General features: G+C 38.8%; 1 protein-coding gene across 2 annotated transcripts in view; it reads left to right on the top strand.

Moving 5' to 3' along the window:
* LOC147381475 (cullin-associated and neddylation dissociated) overlaps positions 1–18,980 on the top strand; it is a 41,336-nt gene that overhangs the window by 5,434 nt on the left and 16,922 nt on the right. For both annotated transcript variants that reach the window (XR_015174553.1, XM_086430369.1), the window contains exons 5-17: positions 2,435–2,600; positions 2,799–2,928; positions 3,388–3,502; positions 3,614–3,771; positions 3,895–4,018; positions 6,302–6,352; positions 6,428–6,510; positions 7,635–7,719; positions 7,797–7,898; positions 8,004–8,102; positions 16,970–17,080; positions 17,163–17,246; positions 17,380–17,520. Coding sequence is in view for 1 of the 2 variants with exons in the window: in XM_086430369.1 (XP_086286495.1) it covers positions 2,435–2,600; positions 2,799–2,928; positions 3,388–3,502; positions 3,614–3,771; positions 3,895–4,018; positions 6,302–6,352; positions 6,428–6,510; positions 7,635–7,719; positions 7,797–7,898; positions 8,004–8,102; positions 16,970–17,080; positions 17,163–17,246; positions 17,380–17,520 (1,449 nt within the window). In the remaining variant the exon portion in view is untranslated. The remainder of the gene's footprint in view (positions 1–2,434; positions 2,601–2,798; positions 2,929–3,387; positions 3,503–3,613; positions 3,772–3,894; positions 4,019–6,301; positions 6,353–6,427; positions 6,511–7,634; positions 7,720–7,796; positions 7,899–8,003; positions 8,103–16,969; positions 17,081–17,162; positions 17,247–17,379; positions 17,521–18,980) is intronic.

The raw sequence follows: 18,980 nt of genomic DNA, 5'->3' as shown, positions 1-18,980 counted from the left end.
ATGATTTATGGCTAACGTTAGATTTGAACATTTCTCTCTCTCTCTTTCGCTATTGAAAAGCCATCAATTTTCTTCGCACTCATGGAACTACAATAAAGTGTAGAGGGCTGGGTTTTGGATGTCTTAGTTCGGAATTTTCAGGAGAGTATGGAATTGATGCACGACAATGCAACTAACCTAAAATGATGACTCTGGGATTAGATAAAATTAACAAGAACAAGGAAAACCATAAAATAAACCCATTTGACTATAAATTTAAGAGAAAATCTAATAAGTGATTAAGAAGGGGTTCTAGGATAAATATAGTTCTACAAGGCTAATCCCTAAAATGTAGAAAGAAATGTTTGAAAGAATATTGTGTAATTCCACAAGCCAAGGGTTTTTATTCAATTGCCAATTTGGATTCTATTGGTCCTTTCAAGGAGTTGAAGGATTAAATAGGCTCAAAGGGGTTTTTATTGGCAATTGTGAAGGCTTCAACAATCCCAATTGGCTATATATGTTGAAACGTTAAACACACAGTTTTGAAATTAAGGATATGTTGTGAATAATCAACCAAAAAAATAAAAATAAAATTCCAGCAGTAATAGAAGTGATTATGCACAAAGGGTATTGGTTGGCGTAGTGTGAAGGATTTAGGAGATGAAGGTTAGGTTTGGATGCAAAGAAGATTGGGGATTTGCGATTAGGTTTTTAAGGGTTGACATAGTAGTTAAAGGAGGTGTATAGGGACTGCAGTTGGATCAGGAAGGTCTAGGATATGGAAATAGGGTCAGTTGGGGTGTTTTAATGCCTGAAAATTTGGACTGCAATGGGGTTTTGCAGATCTGAAATTTCTGCAATAGCAAAAGAAAACAATTGGGCTGTCTAGCAATGATATGGGCAGGAAAGAGGAGGTTTGGTTGGACTGCTTGTGATTAGAAACAAAAAAATTAAAGAATTTGGGAAAGAAGGACTTGGGGAAAAGAACTAAAATTATGTTTGCAGTAAAAACAAGTTTGAATTGACATTTTTCAAATTAAATGTTGAACTGTATGGTTAATTTTTTTTGTTTTTGTTTTTTATGTTTTAACTTTTCATTTTATTGTACTGTCATTGTTTTTCGAGGCATTTGAAATCCAAAATAAATTTATATGGACTGTCATAGATTAAGTCAAATTTAAAAATCTTAACTTATCAGTGCTACATGTAATGAGACAAATAATACCAACAGGGAAACAATTCTTCAATAAATTGCAATTAGGATCTGCTGATTGCACTGGACCATCACAACTTACTGTTAAGGACTTGTTAAAATGGTGTTGATGTTTTTTATACCTTTGGTATTCTAGCCTCTTAGAGCACCAGACTATTCCCATGGTCACACATGTCACCCCTTCCACACGTACCAGATGTATTGGGATAAATCCCAGGGGGTGGCCACCAAGAGGGGGGGATTGAACTCTGGACCTCCGCTTCCTGAGGCATGGTCCTGACCATTTCACCAACCCCTTGTTGGTTAATGCGGTTGATGTTTTGAAAGTTAATGTCTTCCTTTATTCCTCACCCCCCCCCCCCCCCTTTTTTTTTTTTGACCACTAATGATAGTAACAGAAGTGATTGGTCTTGGCCTGCTCTCCAATAATTACAATCAACGAATTACAATACAAACAAAGTCTTGGAACTTATTATCATTGTATACCTTTAAATAGATGTTCTTTTTCATCTTTTGAATTTCTGGTGAAATATAATTGAGATCTTCGAAGATTCGGCTTATTATGTTTGAGGGACATGTTTCCCTTGGCATTTCATCTAACCGACTGTATATTTCTTGAGGACATGCATTGTTACATTATTTTCTCACGGGCTGTGAATTTATTCTAATGTACAATTAAAGTTTCATAGATAAAGTATAGCAGATGTGAGATTGTTGAGATAGATAAGTGGAAGAAAGAAAAAAATTATAAATGAATGCATTTTTGAAAACTTAGGAGCAGTCCGTTATGTGATAAATTAAGGAGACGCAAAGTGAGATGGTTTTGTCAAGTACAACAAACACCACTAACAAGTAAAAACCCCTGTTAGAAGGAACCTGCAAATTGAAGGCTATGAAAGAATGAGAGGACGACCAAATGTGGATAAAGGCAGCAAGAGTGGACACAAGCACACTGGAATTAACAGCAAACATGGCTTTAGACGGTATTGATTGGAGGAACGAGTTCCGTTGAGGCTCCCCCTCATTTTTTTAGATAAGGCTTTGAGGATGATGATGAAAACATGTTGAGATGTTGAAATTGTTTTGCTTTGTTCATTTCACATTTGTAAATTACATTTGGCTGTTCATGTTTTAAGGTGGATCACAACTTTGTCTTTCACAAAATTCTCTAAAGGCTCTGCTATTCTCAATCGGAATTTATGAGTTCCTTTGACTTTACTGCTACTTTTTTTTTTCCAGGGAATGAGCACAGAGATCAAGTGTGAGTGCCTTGATATATTATGTGATGTTATTCATAGATTTGGGAATCTGATGACGGCAGACCATGATGTGCTGTTACTTGCACTGGTGCCCCAATTGAGTTCCAATCAGGCCAGTGTCAGGAAGAAGTCTATTTCATGCATTGGTAAGCTGAAATTGATGCAATTTATCTATTCAAAAGAAAAAAAGAAGATTTAATGTAACATAATAAGACTAATTCTGTGGATGGTTGAAGTTCTCCCTTGAACTATATTCCTTTGATTTAATTTGTAATAAATATTCTGTACCACCATGGCAACAGACAATTTAATGAAGTTTCTTTCTTTTTTTCTTTCCCTTTTAGCATCTCTTGCGTCAAGCTTGTCAGATGATCTATTGGCAAAGGCAACATCAGATATTGTTCAGCTCTTGAAAAATAAAGGCCCCAAACCTGAAATGACTCGAACAAACATTCAGATGATTGGTGCTCTAAGGTTAATTCTTAAACATGCATTTTCTTTCTTGATAAATTAAAGCATACATTTCCATGCCAGCATCATCATCTTATGCCTCATCTCAAGTACTTGGGTATGATTCTTTGATTACCATTCTTTATATCTTTGATGATTTTAGATGGAAAAATTTTAAGCTGGTCAGTTGGTTTATGTATACTCTACACACATACCTACTATACTCAGTTTTTTTTAAATTTTTTAAATTTTTTTTATACCGATGATATCTTGTATACTATGTCACAATCGCAACATTCTGTGTGAGTAATGATTTCCAGTTTTGCTTATTTATACTACATTTTTAGACATATATATATATATATATATATATATTTTCTGCTATTTCAATTTGTTCAAATTTAGTCTTGATATATAATTTGCTTTTCGTTATGCTGAAAATTACTGGTTACTGGAAAAATGCTTAAACAATTGGTGATTCAGCCGTTCTGTTGGATATCGTTTTGGACCACATCTTGGAGACACTGTTCCAGTGTTAATTAGTTACTGCACTAGTGCATCGGAAAATGACGAAGAACTTCGTGAGTACAGTTTGCAGGTATGGTTTATGCATTTTCAATATTTTCTTTCCTTTAGCATTATTGTTTTTCTTTTATTATGGCCAAGTTAATTTCCTCATAACTGTCCCAATATCTCACTTCACTTGCAGGCACTAGAGAGTTTTCTACTTAGATGCCCCAAAGATATATCTTCCTACTGTGATGCAATTCTAAATCTTACTCTTGAATTTTTAAGTTATGATCCAAATTTCACTGATAACATGGAGGAAGATACCGATAATGAGAGTCACGAGGAGGAGGAAGATGAGTATGTTGCTGGCTTATTTTAATAGGGAATTAATGCTTTGATGATGTGTTTATGATAAATTCTACTGATTTCTTTGGTCTGTGTGTGTGTGTGTGTGTGTGTGTGTGTGTGTTTATATTGTAGTGAAAGTGCAACAGAATATACAGATGATGAGGATATCAGTTGGAAGGTTAGGAGAGCAGCAGCAAAATGCTTAGCAGCAATTATTGTTTCACGTCCAGAGATGCTTTCAAAGCTATATGGGGAGGTACACATTAACAGAAAATGTTTGATTCACTTTTTACCTCGTGACCTATGGTTTGCACTGTCCTTCATTACTATTGCCTTCTCCATATTGTAATCATTCAAAATTTTGGGTTGGATGAATGAAACCTATTCCTACATGCAATTCTTTAAAAAACCCGCGTTTTCTATTAACTTAAGTGTGTTCATATTTGCTCCCTGTATCTCAATGCATGTTCTTTTCGGTCTTCCTCTCTTTTTCATATATGCTTTTCAATGTATACAGTTACTTCATCCATAAATGGAGCACATAGATACGGACTCAGAGAGGATTCCTAATGTAAACCAGTTATTACTGGGAATTCATTTGTCTCTTCACCGTTTATTCTCATGCTAGTCACAAAACCCTCATATACATTTTTAATTAGGTTAATGTGTCCAATTAAGAGTCCTTTATTTTGCAATACCTACCAAATTGACTCTCTCGGTACTTTGTCATATATTTTTTCTAAGTCCATAAAACCATGTGAAGATTCTTCCTATTTTCTGTCAACTTTTCCACAATTCGTCTTAGTGGAAAGACTGCCTCAATGATTGATCTTCTTGACATTAAATCATAGTCGGATGGTTAGTGCAATTTTGTATCCCGTTTTTTATTATTGTATAAGTACTACGTTGCTTTTTATCTATTCGTCCAACTTGACTTCCCAGCTTTGTATTTTTTATTTTTCAGTATTTTATACTTATAAAAGTTTTTTTTTGAATTCATTTGCTAAGACTTGTAATAAATATATATATATATATATATATATATATATTTCTCTAGTGATCTTTTCAGCCCCTACCTATTTTTCTTATATGCTGTTTTTCTAGGGCTACTTATTAGATACATATAGGTGTAGGCTTGTAGCTACTTCATCCCACAGTGCCATAGTCTCTACCTCTTAGCTTAACATATATTTCTTTATCAGTTTATCTACAAAATGCAATTTTTTCCTCATTTTAGATTCCATCGCCTCATTCTTTGGTATCCTTTATTTTCACCCCTTTCTTCATCATTAAATGTAAATATCTAAAACCACTGGCCCATTTTGTGTGCTCAGATTTTCTTATGCAATAATCGTTTCTCCTATGTATAAAAGACTTTATTACGATTTTATTGGTTCAATTCTTTAAAGTAACTAAATGTTCATTCCTCTTTTTTGAAATCTGTGTTTGCTACCGCGAATTCATACACCATGAAGATTTCATGGACAATGTTTACATTGCATTCTTTTTTCTAAATCCAAGTATTCCATGTATCCACTCACATCCACTACTTTCCGTGCGACCATTTAGTAAAACCATTAGAAATTCTTTGAATGAGTTCATCCATGTCATCACCTTAATGTTTTCTTTCAATACAACTTGGGGTGCATAAGCACTAATTCTGTTAATTATCTCTTTCCATATTTCTAGTTTTATAGCTAATAGTTGATCACCTATTCTCCTAATAACTACAATGCTACGACCCTATTTTTTTTAAATGCCTATTTACTATTTGTACCTAACTTTTCTTGTTTCCTGGAGTTTATAACCATCGATTTCCATTCTCTCTCTAATACTTTGTCTCTTGTAAACAAACTTTGTTACTTTTTAAAAAAAAAATTGTGTTGACCAATTCTGAGCCCATCCATCTTATAGTTCCCACATTCTAAGTGATGCGATATATCTTACAATCCTGGACAACTCCATTTGCACCCGTCTAGTTTGCTGTGATTTGTGAGAACCCTTTGCCTACTTTCAACAACTGGCTGCTGTTGTGGCACTTTGTTTCTAAAGGATACCCTAGCAGACTCCTGCCCAACCAGGTTCTTTTGCAGGGATGGCCTCGGTTAACACCCTAGCATGACCTGAATGAAATAAAGGATCATGATTCACATTAGGAGATGAATTTTTTTTTTTTACTGGCAGTGAACCTGGCGTAATCCTCCTCCTTTACCTGTGCCCTGGACCAGCAGTGTAGTGTGAAGAAAACACTACACGGGAGTTTTCCTTCAGAATTTTTTTTTTTTTTTTGATAACTAGTTTTCCTTCAGATCGTAATATGTTCAATAATATCAGCTGGAGTACAAACCTACTTTGATGTTAAACATGGATCTCAGTTGTAATGAATAATGGCGTTAGAATCAATTAACTCAGTATTACTCATTTTTCGACAACTGTTACAATTACTATATTTTCCAACAGACTCCTGTTTCTTTTATTTCGTGTTATGGGTTTCTTAAGTTTGTGTCGTGATACATCTGAAGTATGTGATATATTGCAGGCATGTGCCAAGTTGATAGACAGGTTCAAGGAGAGGGAAGAAAATGTCAAGGTAAGGATACATCATGCTTTTCTTAATATTCTTTCTTCTCCACCTTTTAGATTGTTTGATTTTGTTTTATTGCAGATGGATGTATTTAACACATTCATTGAGCTACTACGCCAAACTGGAAATGTTACAAAAGGACAGATTGATATAAATGAGTCAAGGCAAGTGGATCTTTATTTTGTATATAAGCTCACTATCTTTGTAATGTTGCATTTTTTTCTTTATTTCATATTAGTTATATATATATATATATATATATATATATATATATATATATATGCTAAGGGGACCTTCAGAAAGTAATGCTGCCAATTCAAGAATTAAGTTCAGGTTGCTTGTCCCAATCCCGGATAAAGGAGTAAGGTTACTTGACATCTGCTGTAAAAGTTATTCCTACTAACGTGCTAAGTTCATTTCACGGGTGAATGATTACAGTACAGAGTTACATTCACTGCCACATTGCTGATGAAATGCACCTTTTGGTTTTTCTTTTGTGATTGTTCTTTTAGACTCCTTTGCATTGGCAGCCAGTTTATCATAGAATCACAAAGGCCCATGGGTCCAAGGAATCATAGATACACCTAAGAGGACCCCAATGTCTAAAACTGTATAGCATAAAGGGAATTCCAAAATAAGTGTATTTGTTAAGGATTTCCTTTCATACACTACTAGTTTTAGTGTGGCAGGATTAGGTTTGGTAGTTGCTTAGTTGTAGTAGGAATTTAATAGTTTGAACTTTTGTTTTGAAACCATAAATAAGATGTTTGATGTAGGATGACTTAGGTTTTGTTTTCTTTGGTGTAAGCTGTATAGAGATTTTGGAGGTGTCTTTTTCGAGGAACTCCTTTTCAGATGTGACTTAGATTGTAAAGGCCGCTTTTAGGCTTGTTTTCTTTCTTGGGTGGTCTTCTCATCCTCCCTTCAATAAATTTTTTTTTATCTTAAAAAACAAAAATAAAATGGATCAGTTTTATTTTAGTGTTCATCTAAAAAGGCTTGCTGATGATGCTTATGCATCATGCTTTGGCCCATTGAAGCATCTTGTCTATTGCCTTCACTTTTAGAAAACATTGGTATAGAGTGAAGGATACATTGAGAATGTTGATTTTATGTAACACTTCTAATGCACCACCTAGATACTTAGTGGAGTTCTTTTATACTAATGGTGGAATGGCATTTTTCAATCAAATTGCACCTCACATTCAATTTTGTTTGATACATTTATGTGCTTCGTATAAGTTATTTATTAAGTAGAAGCTGATGTTAAGTTTTATGTTCTTTGCAGCCCACGATGGTTGTTGAATCAAGAAGTACCAAAAATTGTTAAATCTATAAATAAGCAACTGCGTGAGAAATCTATCAAGACGAAGGTGGAAGAAGATTGATTGCATTTCTTATGTCCATGGAATCACTTTCATTCACTTTTTAACATCTTATCATTGTGCAGGTTGGTGCATTTTCAGTTCTGAAAGAACTTGTGGTTGTCTTACCAGATTGCCTCGCTGACCATATTGGATCCCTTGTTTCTGGGATTGAAAAAGCATTAAATGTAAGTGAGACCTGTCCAGTCTGCAAGTTGCTGATTTACTTATGTTCTTATCTACATTTGATCATTTAATGCTCCCTGCTGTGCCTCTACCTTTGTCTTTTACAGGACAAATCCTCTACCTCGAACTTGAAGATTGAGGCCCTCACCTTTACAAGATTAGTCATGGCTTCACATTCACCTTCTGTTTTCCACCCTTACATCAAGGTAACAAGGCAAGCTTCATTCCATCCTGCCTGGAAGGTTTCCCTTTTATGGTGTTTTTTCACTGAAACTCAAATACCTGATTGAGATCATTTTTGTGTGGGAATTTTCTTTTCTTTTTCTTTGTGTGGGAATTTGCTTTTCTTTGTTTTTAAGTACTTCCTGGAGAAATGTTTTTTTCTTGAAAGAGTTCACCAAATATATTTATTTACAAGTAAAGCAATGCCTTGCTAAGGTTGTTACTAGCAGGAGTGACTGTAGTAGGCCTTATAATATGTTGGGTTTTGGTCTATGATTAGTTTTCTTGTGTTTTAGAAGATGATATCCATTGATGTTCAAAAGTAATTTTGTACAATAAGCTGTAGGACCATGGGGTTCGACCATCCCTTTTTTGGTTCGATAAGGGAATATTTTTATTTTATAAAAAGCTGGTCGAGGTAACAAACAAGGATTATGAATTACTCGATTCAACAGATCTGCTCCGATCTACCAATAAGATCCTCAAAGAAGAGTGGGTTTGCACTAGTCACCTGCGAATAGAATGAAGGAGAGAAGTGTCAAGGTGAAGGTGGAGCGCAAGCTATTCGAGATCAGGGAGGTATGGTTAAAGAATATAGGAGAGGAGTACAGATTACAGAGAAAGGGAAAAGATTCCAACCGTTTATCCAACTCAGGGAAGACGAAGCTATTTGGGTATCTGCCCAGTTAGATTTAGCAAGAGGTGTTGAGAAGCCTGTTAAGGCAAAGTACTATAAGGATGGGAGGATTTTCTTCATCCAGGGGGAGCGTAATGGTTATGGAAAATTCTTGAAGCTTCAACAACTTTCAGAGAAGGTTCGTCGGCGACCAATTGTGTTCCCGGAAGGGTTGGGAGGTAATGGGTGGGGAGAAGTTGGTCTCGCCATCAAAATGCTGTTACAATCTGAAGAGAGGATGGTGGATCCGAAACAGGGGGTAGGGGTAGACAAGTCTTGGGTTGAGGTTGTTCGCAAGCCACAGGCTGTTTCTAACCCACAGGTCTCCAACTTGGAATCTAATGGGGATTTAGACAAGGAGGGAAGCCCTAGATTTGGGGGCAAGCTAATAAAACCTACTGGAAAAGCTTTTGGTAATTGGAGGTGGGCCTTCATTTGCAAGGCAAGCTCCTGGGAGGTAGATTGGGAAGCTTTTTTATCAGACATTAAATGTGGTCTAAATCATTCGTTGGGGATAAAATTGCTGCATTGGGAATCCCTTACATCGATTTTAATGTTGGGGAACAGAGCAGAGTTTTTGAAGGTAAATCCTAGAAGATTGATCAAGGTGGGGGACACCTCTTTTCACTTACGACCCTGGTTTGCGGATTGTAATACTTTAAACCCAGAATGGAAGACTGGGGGGACTGGGTTCGAATCAGTGGACTTCCATTTCATTTATGGGGCAGTTTTGCCTTTAAAAAGATCGGTGCTCAGTTGGGTGGGCTTTTGGAAGTAGACTCGACTACACTCCGCCGTGTGATGTTGGATAGTGCGAAGCTGAAGGTTGGGTATTCTCCATGGAGGATGCCACGTGGGCTCAACCTCTGGGTTGATGGCTGCAAATACTCAGTAGGGATTGAGGTGTTAGTTGTAGAAGCCGCGGAATCAGCTGAAACGACGACAACAGTCTCAGAGAGGATGAAGAATGATGGAGATAAGGAGGGCAGGATCTCAGTCGACAGAGGTATCCAGGTGGAGGAATCATGGTTTCAGGCGGAAGAGGAGGCGAGCCAGAGAAACGAACCTGGAACTATCGACTTGGGCCGTAGTTTATCATTTTTAGGAGAAGGAAGCGTAAGTGATACGTTTCGCAATTGCTTGACGGACAAGCCTCGCCTCGATAGTGGAACACGTGGCAAGGGTAATAAATGCCAGAAATCACGTCGTTGGGAGGAAGGACAAATACGGACGATAGAGTTGCTGGGCAAGGCAGCTTGTATTGTTAATTACAGAAAATGGTTACGCAAATCTAGGGCTTTAGATAACTCCGCCGAAGTAGTAGATTTGGGGGTTAAGGACACAGGGGCCCAAGATGGCATTGAGGGGTCCAACACTCCCGCAGCCCAAGTCATGGAGGAAGTCGGGCTGGGTTGTGCGGTCCAATCGGGTGCTGTAGGGCCCTTTGTCTCGGAACTTCAGGATCATGTCTCGATTGGGTTGGGTAGTGAGGCCCAACAGGTCAATGTTGGATTGGGTAGTGGGTTTCAACTCGCTGAGGGAACTTCAGTTCAGGAAACACAGGACCAGGCTGTTATTGGATTGGACATTGGGGCCCATGATGTGGATTTTGGGCTGGGCTTTGATAGCGCGACGGATTTAGATCCTTTGTCGATTAAGAGCCGCAAGTCCAAGGGCCATTCTGTTACAGTAGGTAAACAGGCCGGGTTATTTAAGGCTTTTGGACTGAGATATAAGAGGGCTCGTTTTAGGTCTCTTCGTTGCAAAGTTAATAGGAGGAAAGTTCGTAACAGGCGAGTGGAGGAGGCAATTCCGTCTGAGGGTGCGCCCGATAAGTCTGCATTGGCAAGTATGACAGGTGAATCGAACGATAGTTTTCGAGTTAGGGCTGTGGTATCTGAGAGTTGGAAGGGTTTCAATAATGAAGGGAGCTCAAGTCAAGTGGATAAGGAGCATGGATCTTCTGGTAAGGAGGTCAGTGTGGTTGGCCGGAATCGTATTAACGGTGGTATCCGGGACCTGGAAAATCAGGAGTTTTGTTGTTTTGCCATAGACAGCCAACTCAAGGTAAGATCGATTTCTGGGAGGTAGGGCTTGGGCTTAGAGTAAGAGGGGAGTCGTCTATACGTTTTGACGACAGGGTCAGGAGGCTTTTGGGTATCATGGGCTTTCTTTTTTTTAACTTCGCTGGGGGGTTTCAGTGGAGTAGGACGCAATTCTGAGAGCCGATCCTTCAGGAATGCAAAATTATCAGAACATCAGCAAGAACAGTGGCGGAAGTTTAGTTTGAGAGGAGAAACATGCCTTGTATTTGAGTCTGATAAGGAGAGGAGAAACTCAAGGTTTATTAGAGGATAAGTGTGCTCACTAGCAAGATCAGCGGAGGTTGTTAGGTGTGGGATTGACAGTAAAGAGCAGCAAAGCAATCTTAGTAACCTAACAGAGCAGATATTGGCCACTCTGCTGGAAGTTGGATTGAAAGTAGGGATGTCCGTCAGAAATGAAGGCAAGGTGTCTTAGTTACTAGTTAATGTGGCTATGAAAACCAGCAAGGGTGTAGAGGTTTGTATGCAGAAGGTGGTGGGACAGTGGCCTCTTACAGGGACTGTTCCCCCTGTCAGCGGGAAAGCGGAGATGTCATCGAGGGTTCGTTTTCAGTATGAGTTCTCCAGGTTAAAGATTACGAGACATTTATCAAACTGTGATAATTTGACTAAGGAGAGGAATAAAAGACTGAAAAAGGAGATTATACAGCTCAAAAGGTCGTGGAGGACTTTCCACTCACAGCCACAAAAGGGAAGAGAGCCGGAAGGCGCTTAGTAGGCCTAATGTCGATTAAAATCGTGTCCTGGAATGTAAGGGGTTTGAATGCAGCCTCAAAAAGAGCAGCAATCAAAGTCATTCTCCATGATCTTAAATCTCATATAGTGGTTCTTCAAGAATCGAAGTTAGATAAGGTGGACGATAGGGTGATCAAGGAGATTTGGGGAATTAAATTAGTTGGGTGGTCTGCTTTTCCGTCTTGGGGGGCGACGGGTGGAATCATTTTAATGTGGAATAAGAAGTCAGTGGTGGTGGAGGACAGTCTTCTCGGGGGCTTTTCGGTGTCAATTTTATGCAGGTTGATTGGAGAGGATTTTATCTGGGTTTTTTCAAGGGTGTACGGACCAACTTTAGCAAGGGAGTGGAAGCAATTTTGGGAAGAGTTAGATGATATAAAGGAGTGTTGGAACAGACCGTGGGTTATGGGGGGAGATTTCAATGCCATTCGGTTCTCGTTCGAGAAGAGTGGGGGGTCAAGTGTCACTCCGAAGATGCGTGAGTTTTCGGAGTTTGAGATCGAAATGGGATGATAGATCTTCCGCTTTGTGGGGGTAGGTTTACGTGGTCCAATAACCAGGAAAACCCGAAGCTTAGCAGATTGGATCGTTTTTTAGTCTCGTTAGATTGGGAAGAACACTTCGGTAGGCTGAGTCAGGAAAAATGGCCTAATCCGGTGTCAGATCATTGTCCTATTTCTTTGGTGGTCGGGATGCAGAGGAATAGGCCTACGCCCTTTAGATTTGAGAATATGTGGTTAGAGCACCAAGGCTTTGGAGAGATGATTGATGCTTGGTGGAATGAGCTATCGTTTGATGGTAGGCCGGGGAAAGCACCGAGGCTAAAATTGAAGGTTATCAAAGAGAGGTTGAAAATCTGGAATAATGATACTTTTGGGTCTGTGCATGATAGGAAAAGTGCTGTGTGAGTGGAATTACAAGAAATGGAAAGTAGAGAGGAGAGAGGGGGTTTGGGTGTTGAGGAGAGGCTAAAGTGAGCGAATCTTAACGTTGAGTTTCAAAAATTAGCGGCTATGGAGGAAATTAGTTGGAAGCAAAAGTCGAGAGTTCGGTGGCTCAAGGAGGGGGACAAAAATACTACTTTTTTTCCATCGTATAGCGAATTTTAACAACCGGGTGAATTTCATCTCGAAACTTAAAGTAAATGATATGTGGAAGATTGGGGAAGAGGAGGGGTGTGAGGGGGTGGTGAATTTCTACAGTAACTTGTATACGGAGGATTACGTGGATAGGCCTTTATTAGATTCTCTTCACTTTGATGCCATTTCCTTAGAGCAACAGAGGTGGCTTGAAAGGCCGTTCGAAGTCGAAGAAGTGTGGGGAGTGGTGAGTAGTTTGGCGAGCGACAAGGCCCCGGGGCCAGATGGTTTCTCTCTTGGTTTTTTCAAAGCTTGTTGGGAGACAGTGAAGGAAGACGTGATGGTGACGATCGAGGACTTTTATAGGGAAGGTTTTCTAGATCTGGGTTCTAACTGTACCTTTCTTGCGTTGATTCCTAAGGTGTCGAGAACTGAGGACATCAGGGATCTTAGACCGATTAGTCTGGTGAGTTTAGTTTATAAAATCATCTCGAAAATCTTATCTTTCAGGTTTAAGACTGTGTTGAGGGATATCATTGGTCCGGCTCAAGGAGCTTTTGTTTCAGGGAGACAGATTTTGGACGGGTTTCTGATAGCTAATGAATGTATCGACTCGCGCCGTAAAGCTAAGATTCCAGGTTTAGTATGCAAAGTTGATTTAGAGAAAGTTTATGACCATGTGAACTGGAATTTGGTGAAGTATCTGTTAAGGAGGATGGGGTGTGGCGATAGGTGGGTTAGATGGGTCATGAAATGCATTTCAACTTCCACGTTCTCGATTTTGGTCAACGGATTTTCGATAGGGTATTTTTTAGAAGTTCAAGGGGTCTCCGCCAAGGAGATTCGTTGTCGCCTTTTCTTTTTGTGATAGTCATGGAGGCCTTGGGAAGGATGCTTTCCAAGGCGGTGGATATGGGGGATTTTTCCGGTTTTTCCACTAGGGAGGGTGGTCATGTGGTGTCTCATCTCCAGTTTGCAGATGACACCTTAATCTTTCTGGATTACTCCCCAAGTCAGTTGAGTTTCTTAAGTGGCATTCTTGGGTGTTTTGAGGCCATTTTTGGTATCCTAGTGAACCTTCGCAAAAGTAAGCTGTTTGCGGTTGGTGAAGAGGAAGGATTGGAAGTAGCGGCGGCATCGATCGATTTTCAGACAGGGGAGCTTCTATCCACTTACTTGGGGCTTCCTTTGGGGATGGGCTACACTAGTAAGGATATTTGGGAGCCGGTGTTAGAAAGGATGAGAAAGAGACTTAGTGCTTGGAAAACGAAGTTTCTAACGAAAGGTGGGAAGATCACCCTCATTAAAAGTGTGTTGGCTAGTATTCCCATCTATATTCTGTCTCTTTTCTCATTGCCCAAATATGTGGAAGTTCAGTTGGAAAGAATTTGTTGTGATTTTTTATGGCATGGCAATGATGGTATTAGAAAGCATCATTGGGTGCGTTGGAGTAAGTTATGTTTGCCCAAGAAAAATGGGGGGCTGGGTATTCGCAAATTCGGAACTATGAACTCTGCTCTGTTGGGGAAGTGACTTTGGAGGTTCGGCGAGGAAGGGGATAGTCTTTGGAGGAAAGTAATCGTGGACAAATATGGTGTAAGTGGGAATGGGTGGGAGAGTGGCCCCGCGAAAGGTGCGTTGGGGTGTGGTGTTTGAAAAGGAATCCTTAGGAGACTTCCGGCAGTTAAGAGCAAAGTGAGATGCAAGGTTGGGACTGGGACTAAGGTGAGGTTCTGGGAGGATTGGTGGTGTGGGAATGGTCCCCTTAAGGACTCGTTTCCGATGCTTTTTAATTTATCTTTGAAGAAGAAGCAAGTTCTTTCTGTTTTCAAGAAAGTGGAAAATGGAGAGATTAACTGGAACTTTGGGTTTAGAAGAACTTTCAATGATTGGGAGGTGGATATGCTTGGGAGGTTTATTGCTACGGTGGAGAATAATTATGTGCAAAGTTCCTCGATAGATCAGAGACTGTGGGTAGGTACCCGGGATGGGAAGGTCACTGTCAAATCGTTGTATGTTAGCATTGCGCCAAGTAGTACAATGTCTTTTTCTCACTCTATTGTCTGGGGTGGCAAGATACTTCCGAAGATTTCGGTTTTCCTTTGGTTGGCAGCTTTAGAGAAACTCGCAACTCTAGACCAACTGATCAGAAGGGGTTTCATCTCGCCAAATCAGTGCTGTATGTGTAGATCCCAGGCGGAAACGGTGGATCACTTATTCATCCATTGTCGGGTGGCTCATCACATTTGGTCGCATTTTTTTTCTCTATTCGGGGTAGAGGGCTGTTTTCCTCGATCAGTCAAGTTGGTTTTGGAATCTTGGTTAACTTGGGGAGCTTCATTCTCGCTTCCTAAACGGATTCTATGGGTCCTAACTCCGTTTGCAATTTGTTGGGGTATCTGGAAAGAACGCAATCGTTGTATCTTTGAGGGGAAGGTTTCTACGATGGAAGGATTAATTCTTTCTGTTTTGGAGATTATGTTCTCTTGGAGTAAACTTTACAAGGAGTTCAAGGGGGTCTTCTTTGAAGTTAACAAAGTTTTGTTAACTTCTTTTGTTTGGTTGGTCCTCTTTGTTTTGGGTTGGTCACCTCGACCCCCTATTTTCTTATCAATAAATTATCTTTATCGATAAAAAAAAAAAAAAAAAAAAAAAGATCCTCAAAGAAGGCACCCTTAAAACACTTTAAATAACTTACACCATAGCATTAAAGCAGCAAGCTTGGTTTGAAACTCCTCAATGGTGAAGTTTTCTAGACTATTAGGAGGATGAGTGGAGATAAAGGCCTTGGCCCAGACAGGTTCGCTCTGTCTTTTCTCAAATCTTTGTTACATAGTTAAGGAAGGACCTCATGGCAGTTTTCCCGACCAGTCAAGTGATAGAAAGGGGAGTGGAGAGAGCTCATAACGACTTATACTCCATTCCGTGCTTCCGAATTAGCAATTAGCATAGTAGCTGTGTCCTTGGAATCAGGGCTGCTTAAAGTAAAGAGATAGACTGGGTTGAGTGCGCATCAAAACAAGCAAGTAAGATTGGAGCCCTTTCTATTTGAATTAGTCAATTTGTAAAGCGGATTTCTATTTCGAAAAAATGAATGTTTATTATGGAATTCTCTCCCAGAGCTGCTCCACTCACGACTCTATTAGAAAGTAGAATTACCAACTTTTATACTAATTTGAAATTTTTCAGGAGAACGGATTCTTGGATTATGTCTTTAACAAAACTTTCATTGTTCTAATCCTGAAGAAGCTAGGAGTGGAAGACATCGGGGATATGACATCCATAAGTCTGATGCGGTCTATGTACAAGTTTTTTTTTTTAATGAATAAAATTATATTTATTAAGAGATCAAATAGATGGTCAAGATAACCATCCTTTGAACAAGAGACTACAAACAACACCTTAGGATGAGCACTAGGACTCCCATCTAAAAACAAAGTCCTAAAAAAAACATTCCTTTAAAGTCAGAATCTAACTTGCACAACCCTAAAGTGAGCAAAATCATCTGAAATTCTAGCTTCAAGGATTAAAGTTGGTTCTTCTATTGGGGACTGACAGCAGTCAAGGTGCTTTCGTTAAGTGGAGACAAATCCTTGAAAGGGTGTTGATCTCTAATGAATGGTTGACTCAAGGTCTAGATCTGATTATAGTCTAAAGTTGCTATTTGGGCTAGTCTTAAACTCAATTAACTTTCCTTTATTTTATATCCTATTAGGGCTAGTCTTAAACTCATCCCAGTAGTGCGAGCTCAATTCTGATTTGGTCTTTCTTAGTCTTATCGCATACATATTTCAGCATCCTCGTTTTTATTATGTTCATTTGATGGATATATTATTTCTTGACTATCCACCCAATATTTAGCCCCCGTAAACCAGAACTGGTCTAATCATTGTTTTTTTAATTTTTAATTTTTAAATTTGTTAGTTTCGTTGGTATGCACATCCTTGACATGATACTCGAAAAGTTCACTTTAGCCACTCAACACTAGTTCTATTGGTCATATCCTCCCTAATCTCTACATCTTTGAGCATAGATAATGGATGTTACTTTTTGCTTATCAACCTTAAAGTGATGTTTCATCCCTCTGAGTGGCCTTATTGAAGTGGCACAGAACTTATTCTACCTAGCCTCCTTTTTTTATTTCCAGAATTAATAGATGATGTGGATGACATCTATTTGTGCTGTTTACTGGTAAATGATGGTGTGGGATTACTGCTTGATTCTTCCATAAAGATTAACAACTGATGTTGCTTCAGGTCCTGTCTAGTCCTGTATTGCTTGCTGTTAGTGAACGTTACTACAAAGTCACTGCTGAGGCATTAAGAGTATGTGGAGAGCTTGTTCGAGTTATTCGGCCAAATTTTAAGGTGATAAAGTTTAATAGTTTAGTTTCACAATAACATTGGAATCCTTAGGAGACGATTTTTTTAATATGATTTTTTTTTGCAGGCTTGTGATTTTGATTTCAAACCTTATGTTCGTCCAATATATAATGCCATCTTGACACGCCTAGCTAACCAAGATCAAGATCAGGTTGGTAAAACTTAAAACCCAAGTTTTTGCTCCAAATCCTACTCTTTCTTTCTTTTATCCATTTTGTGTGTGGGTGGGGTGATAAGTACCTGACCAACTTCAGTGCTTTATCTTTATGGAATTTCTATATCAGGAGGTTAAAGAGTGTGCCATTTCTTGCATGGGCCTTGTCATTTCAACTTTTGGTGATAACCTTCAAGCGGAGTTACCTGCCTGCCTGCCTGTACTTGTTGATCGGATGGGTAATGAGATAACCCGTTTTACAGCTGTAAAGGTAGGTTTGAAGCAGAATGTCTTCATAAAATTCATCTTCAGATGATAGCTGGTTGCAATTTCCGTTTTGATTCGTCTTAATTATGCTGTTAACTATTGCAGCATTGTATTGCTTTCATATTAAATAAGATTTCTTATGAACTCCAATTTGATGAGCTTTCTCTGAATACTTATTTGTTGCATGCGTGCATGTGTATTTTGTTATATTTGTGATCACATACTTATGTGTGCTCATGTTGGTGTCCAATATAGTTCTTAGGAAATACCTCTCTCAACGTGAAAGGAATTCCTTAACTCTGATTTTTTTTCCCGAGCTATACTGATGTCCTAAGATATGTCCCGCTTTCATATACACACCTGAATCCCTTGTGTATCAACGTTGCTTGTGAGGGTTGCCATAAACGTTGTTTTATATGGAGTTGTTGGCTCTAACTTACAATGACAATAGATCTCGCTTTCTCTGATTCTGATTTTGAGGCAAATATTAGTATTAGAATTTTGATACTACTGGCATCCCAAATATTATGTGGCGCAAGAGTTCAGGCTCACTGATCTTATAGTATTTATCCCACCCCTTGGTGGATCTACACTAAAAATCAGATGTAATAGTGATTTGTTAATGTTCATCCGACAAACCCGAATAAAAAAGCTCAAATCTAATTGCTAGGAATGGCCTGTGAAAGATGCCTGATTCTAACTGCTAGAAGCAACCAACAGGCTGATTTTGGTAGTTTAGGTCAACCTGGAGTTGAGCTTAACATTCATAGGGTCAGTGATCAGCAATATGGTGACACATGTCGTTCTCGGGAAGTTTGAATCAAACCTTGTTATTAATTTTAAAATTCATATAAAACTAGTAATTTTAAAATTCTTTTATTCCTTGGACATTCCCTTGTCTGCATGTGTGTTTTTGGGTTCATGCATTGTTTGGAAAGGCATTTGAAGCTTATACCACAAGGCTTGCCGCCTCTGGTGGGGCTTCCACAAACTGTCTTGTGTCTTATTAGAATAGCGTAGAAGCACAAAGGGCATATGAATCATCCACTGAGGATTTGAAAATGGCAAATCATGCAACTTATACTCCTTTTTGAAGCCCTGCATCAGAGGGTGTAACAATGTTCAAATGCTGGTGGTGTAGTCCTTGGATTGTTCAATTTTATCTGGTGTTCCAAACTTAATGTTTTTTTTTTTTTTTTTGGTGGTCTTTATTTTCCCACTTGACACTTAACATAATAATGGTAAGCTATTCTAGAAGGTGCCAACTTGGTTAGGTGTTAAATCCTGTGTGGTAATACACCACAGACCTGTGATTAAAACCCTGACTTCACACTCAAACCTATGAAAAAGTTTATTTTGGATTTAACAACATCAACAAAATATTTATCTTCCTCCCATGTGAAGTGGACAGCGTTTTTTCCCATATTTCATCTAATTTCTCTTATTTTCTGAACCCAAGCAATC

The sequence above is a fragment of the Akebia trifoliata genome, unplaced genomic scaffold (assembly GCF_017979445.1).
Source record: "Akebia trifoliata isolate Shusen 1 unplaced genomic scaffold, ASM1797944v1 Contig00418_ERROPOS7397492+, whole genome shotgun sequence".
Classification (NCBI taxonomy): domain Eukaryota; kingdom Viridiplantae; phylum Streptophyta; class Magnoliopsida; order Ranunculales; family Lardizabalaceae; genus Akebia; species Akebia trifoliata.
Note: the sequence above shows the minus strand (reverse complement) of the source record. Positions and strands in the feature narration are given on the sequence as shown.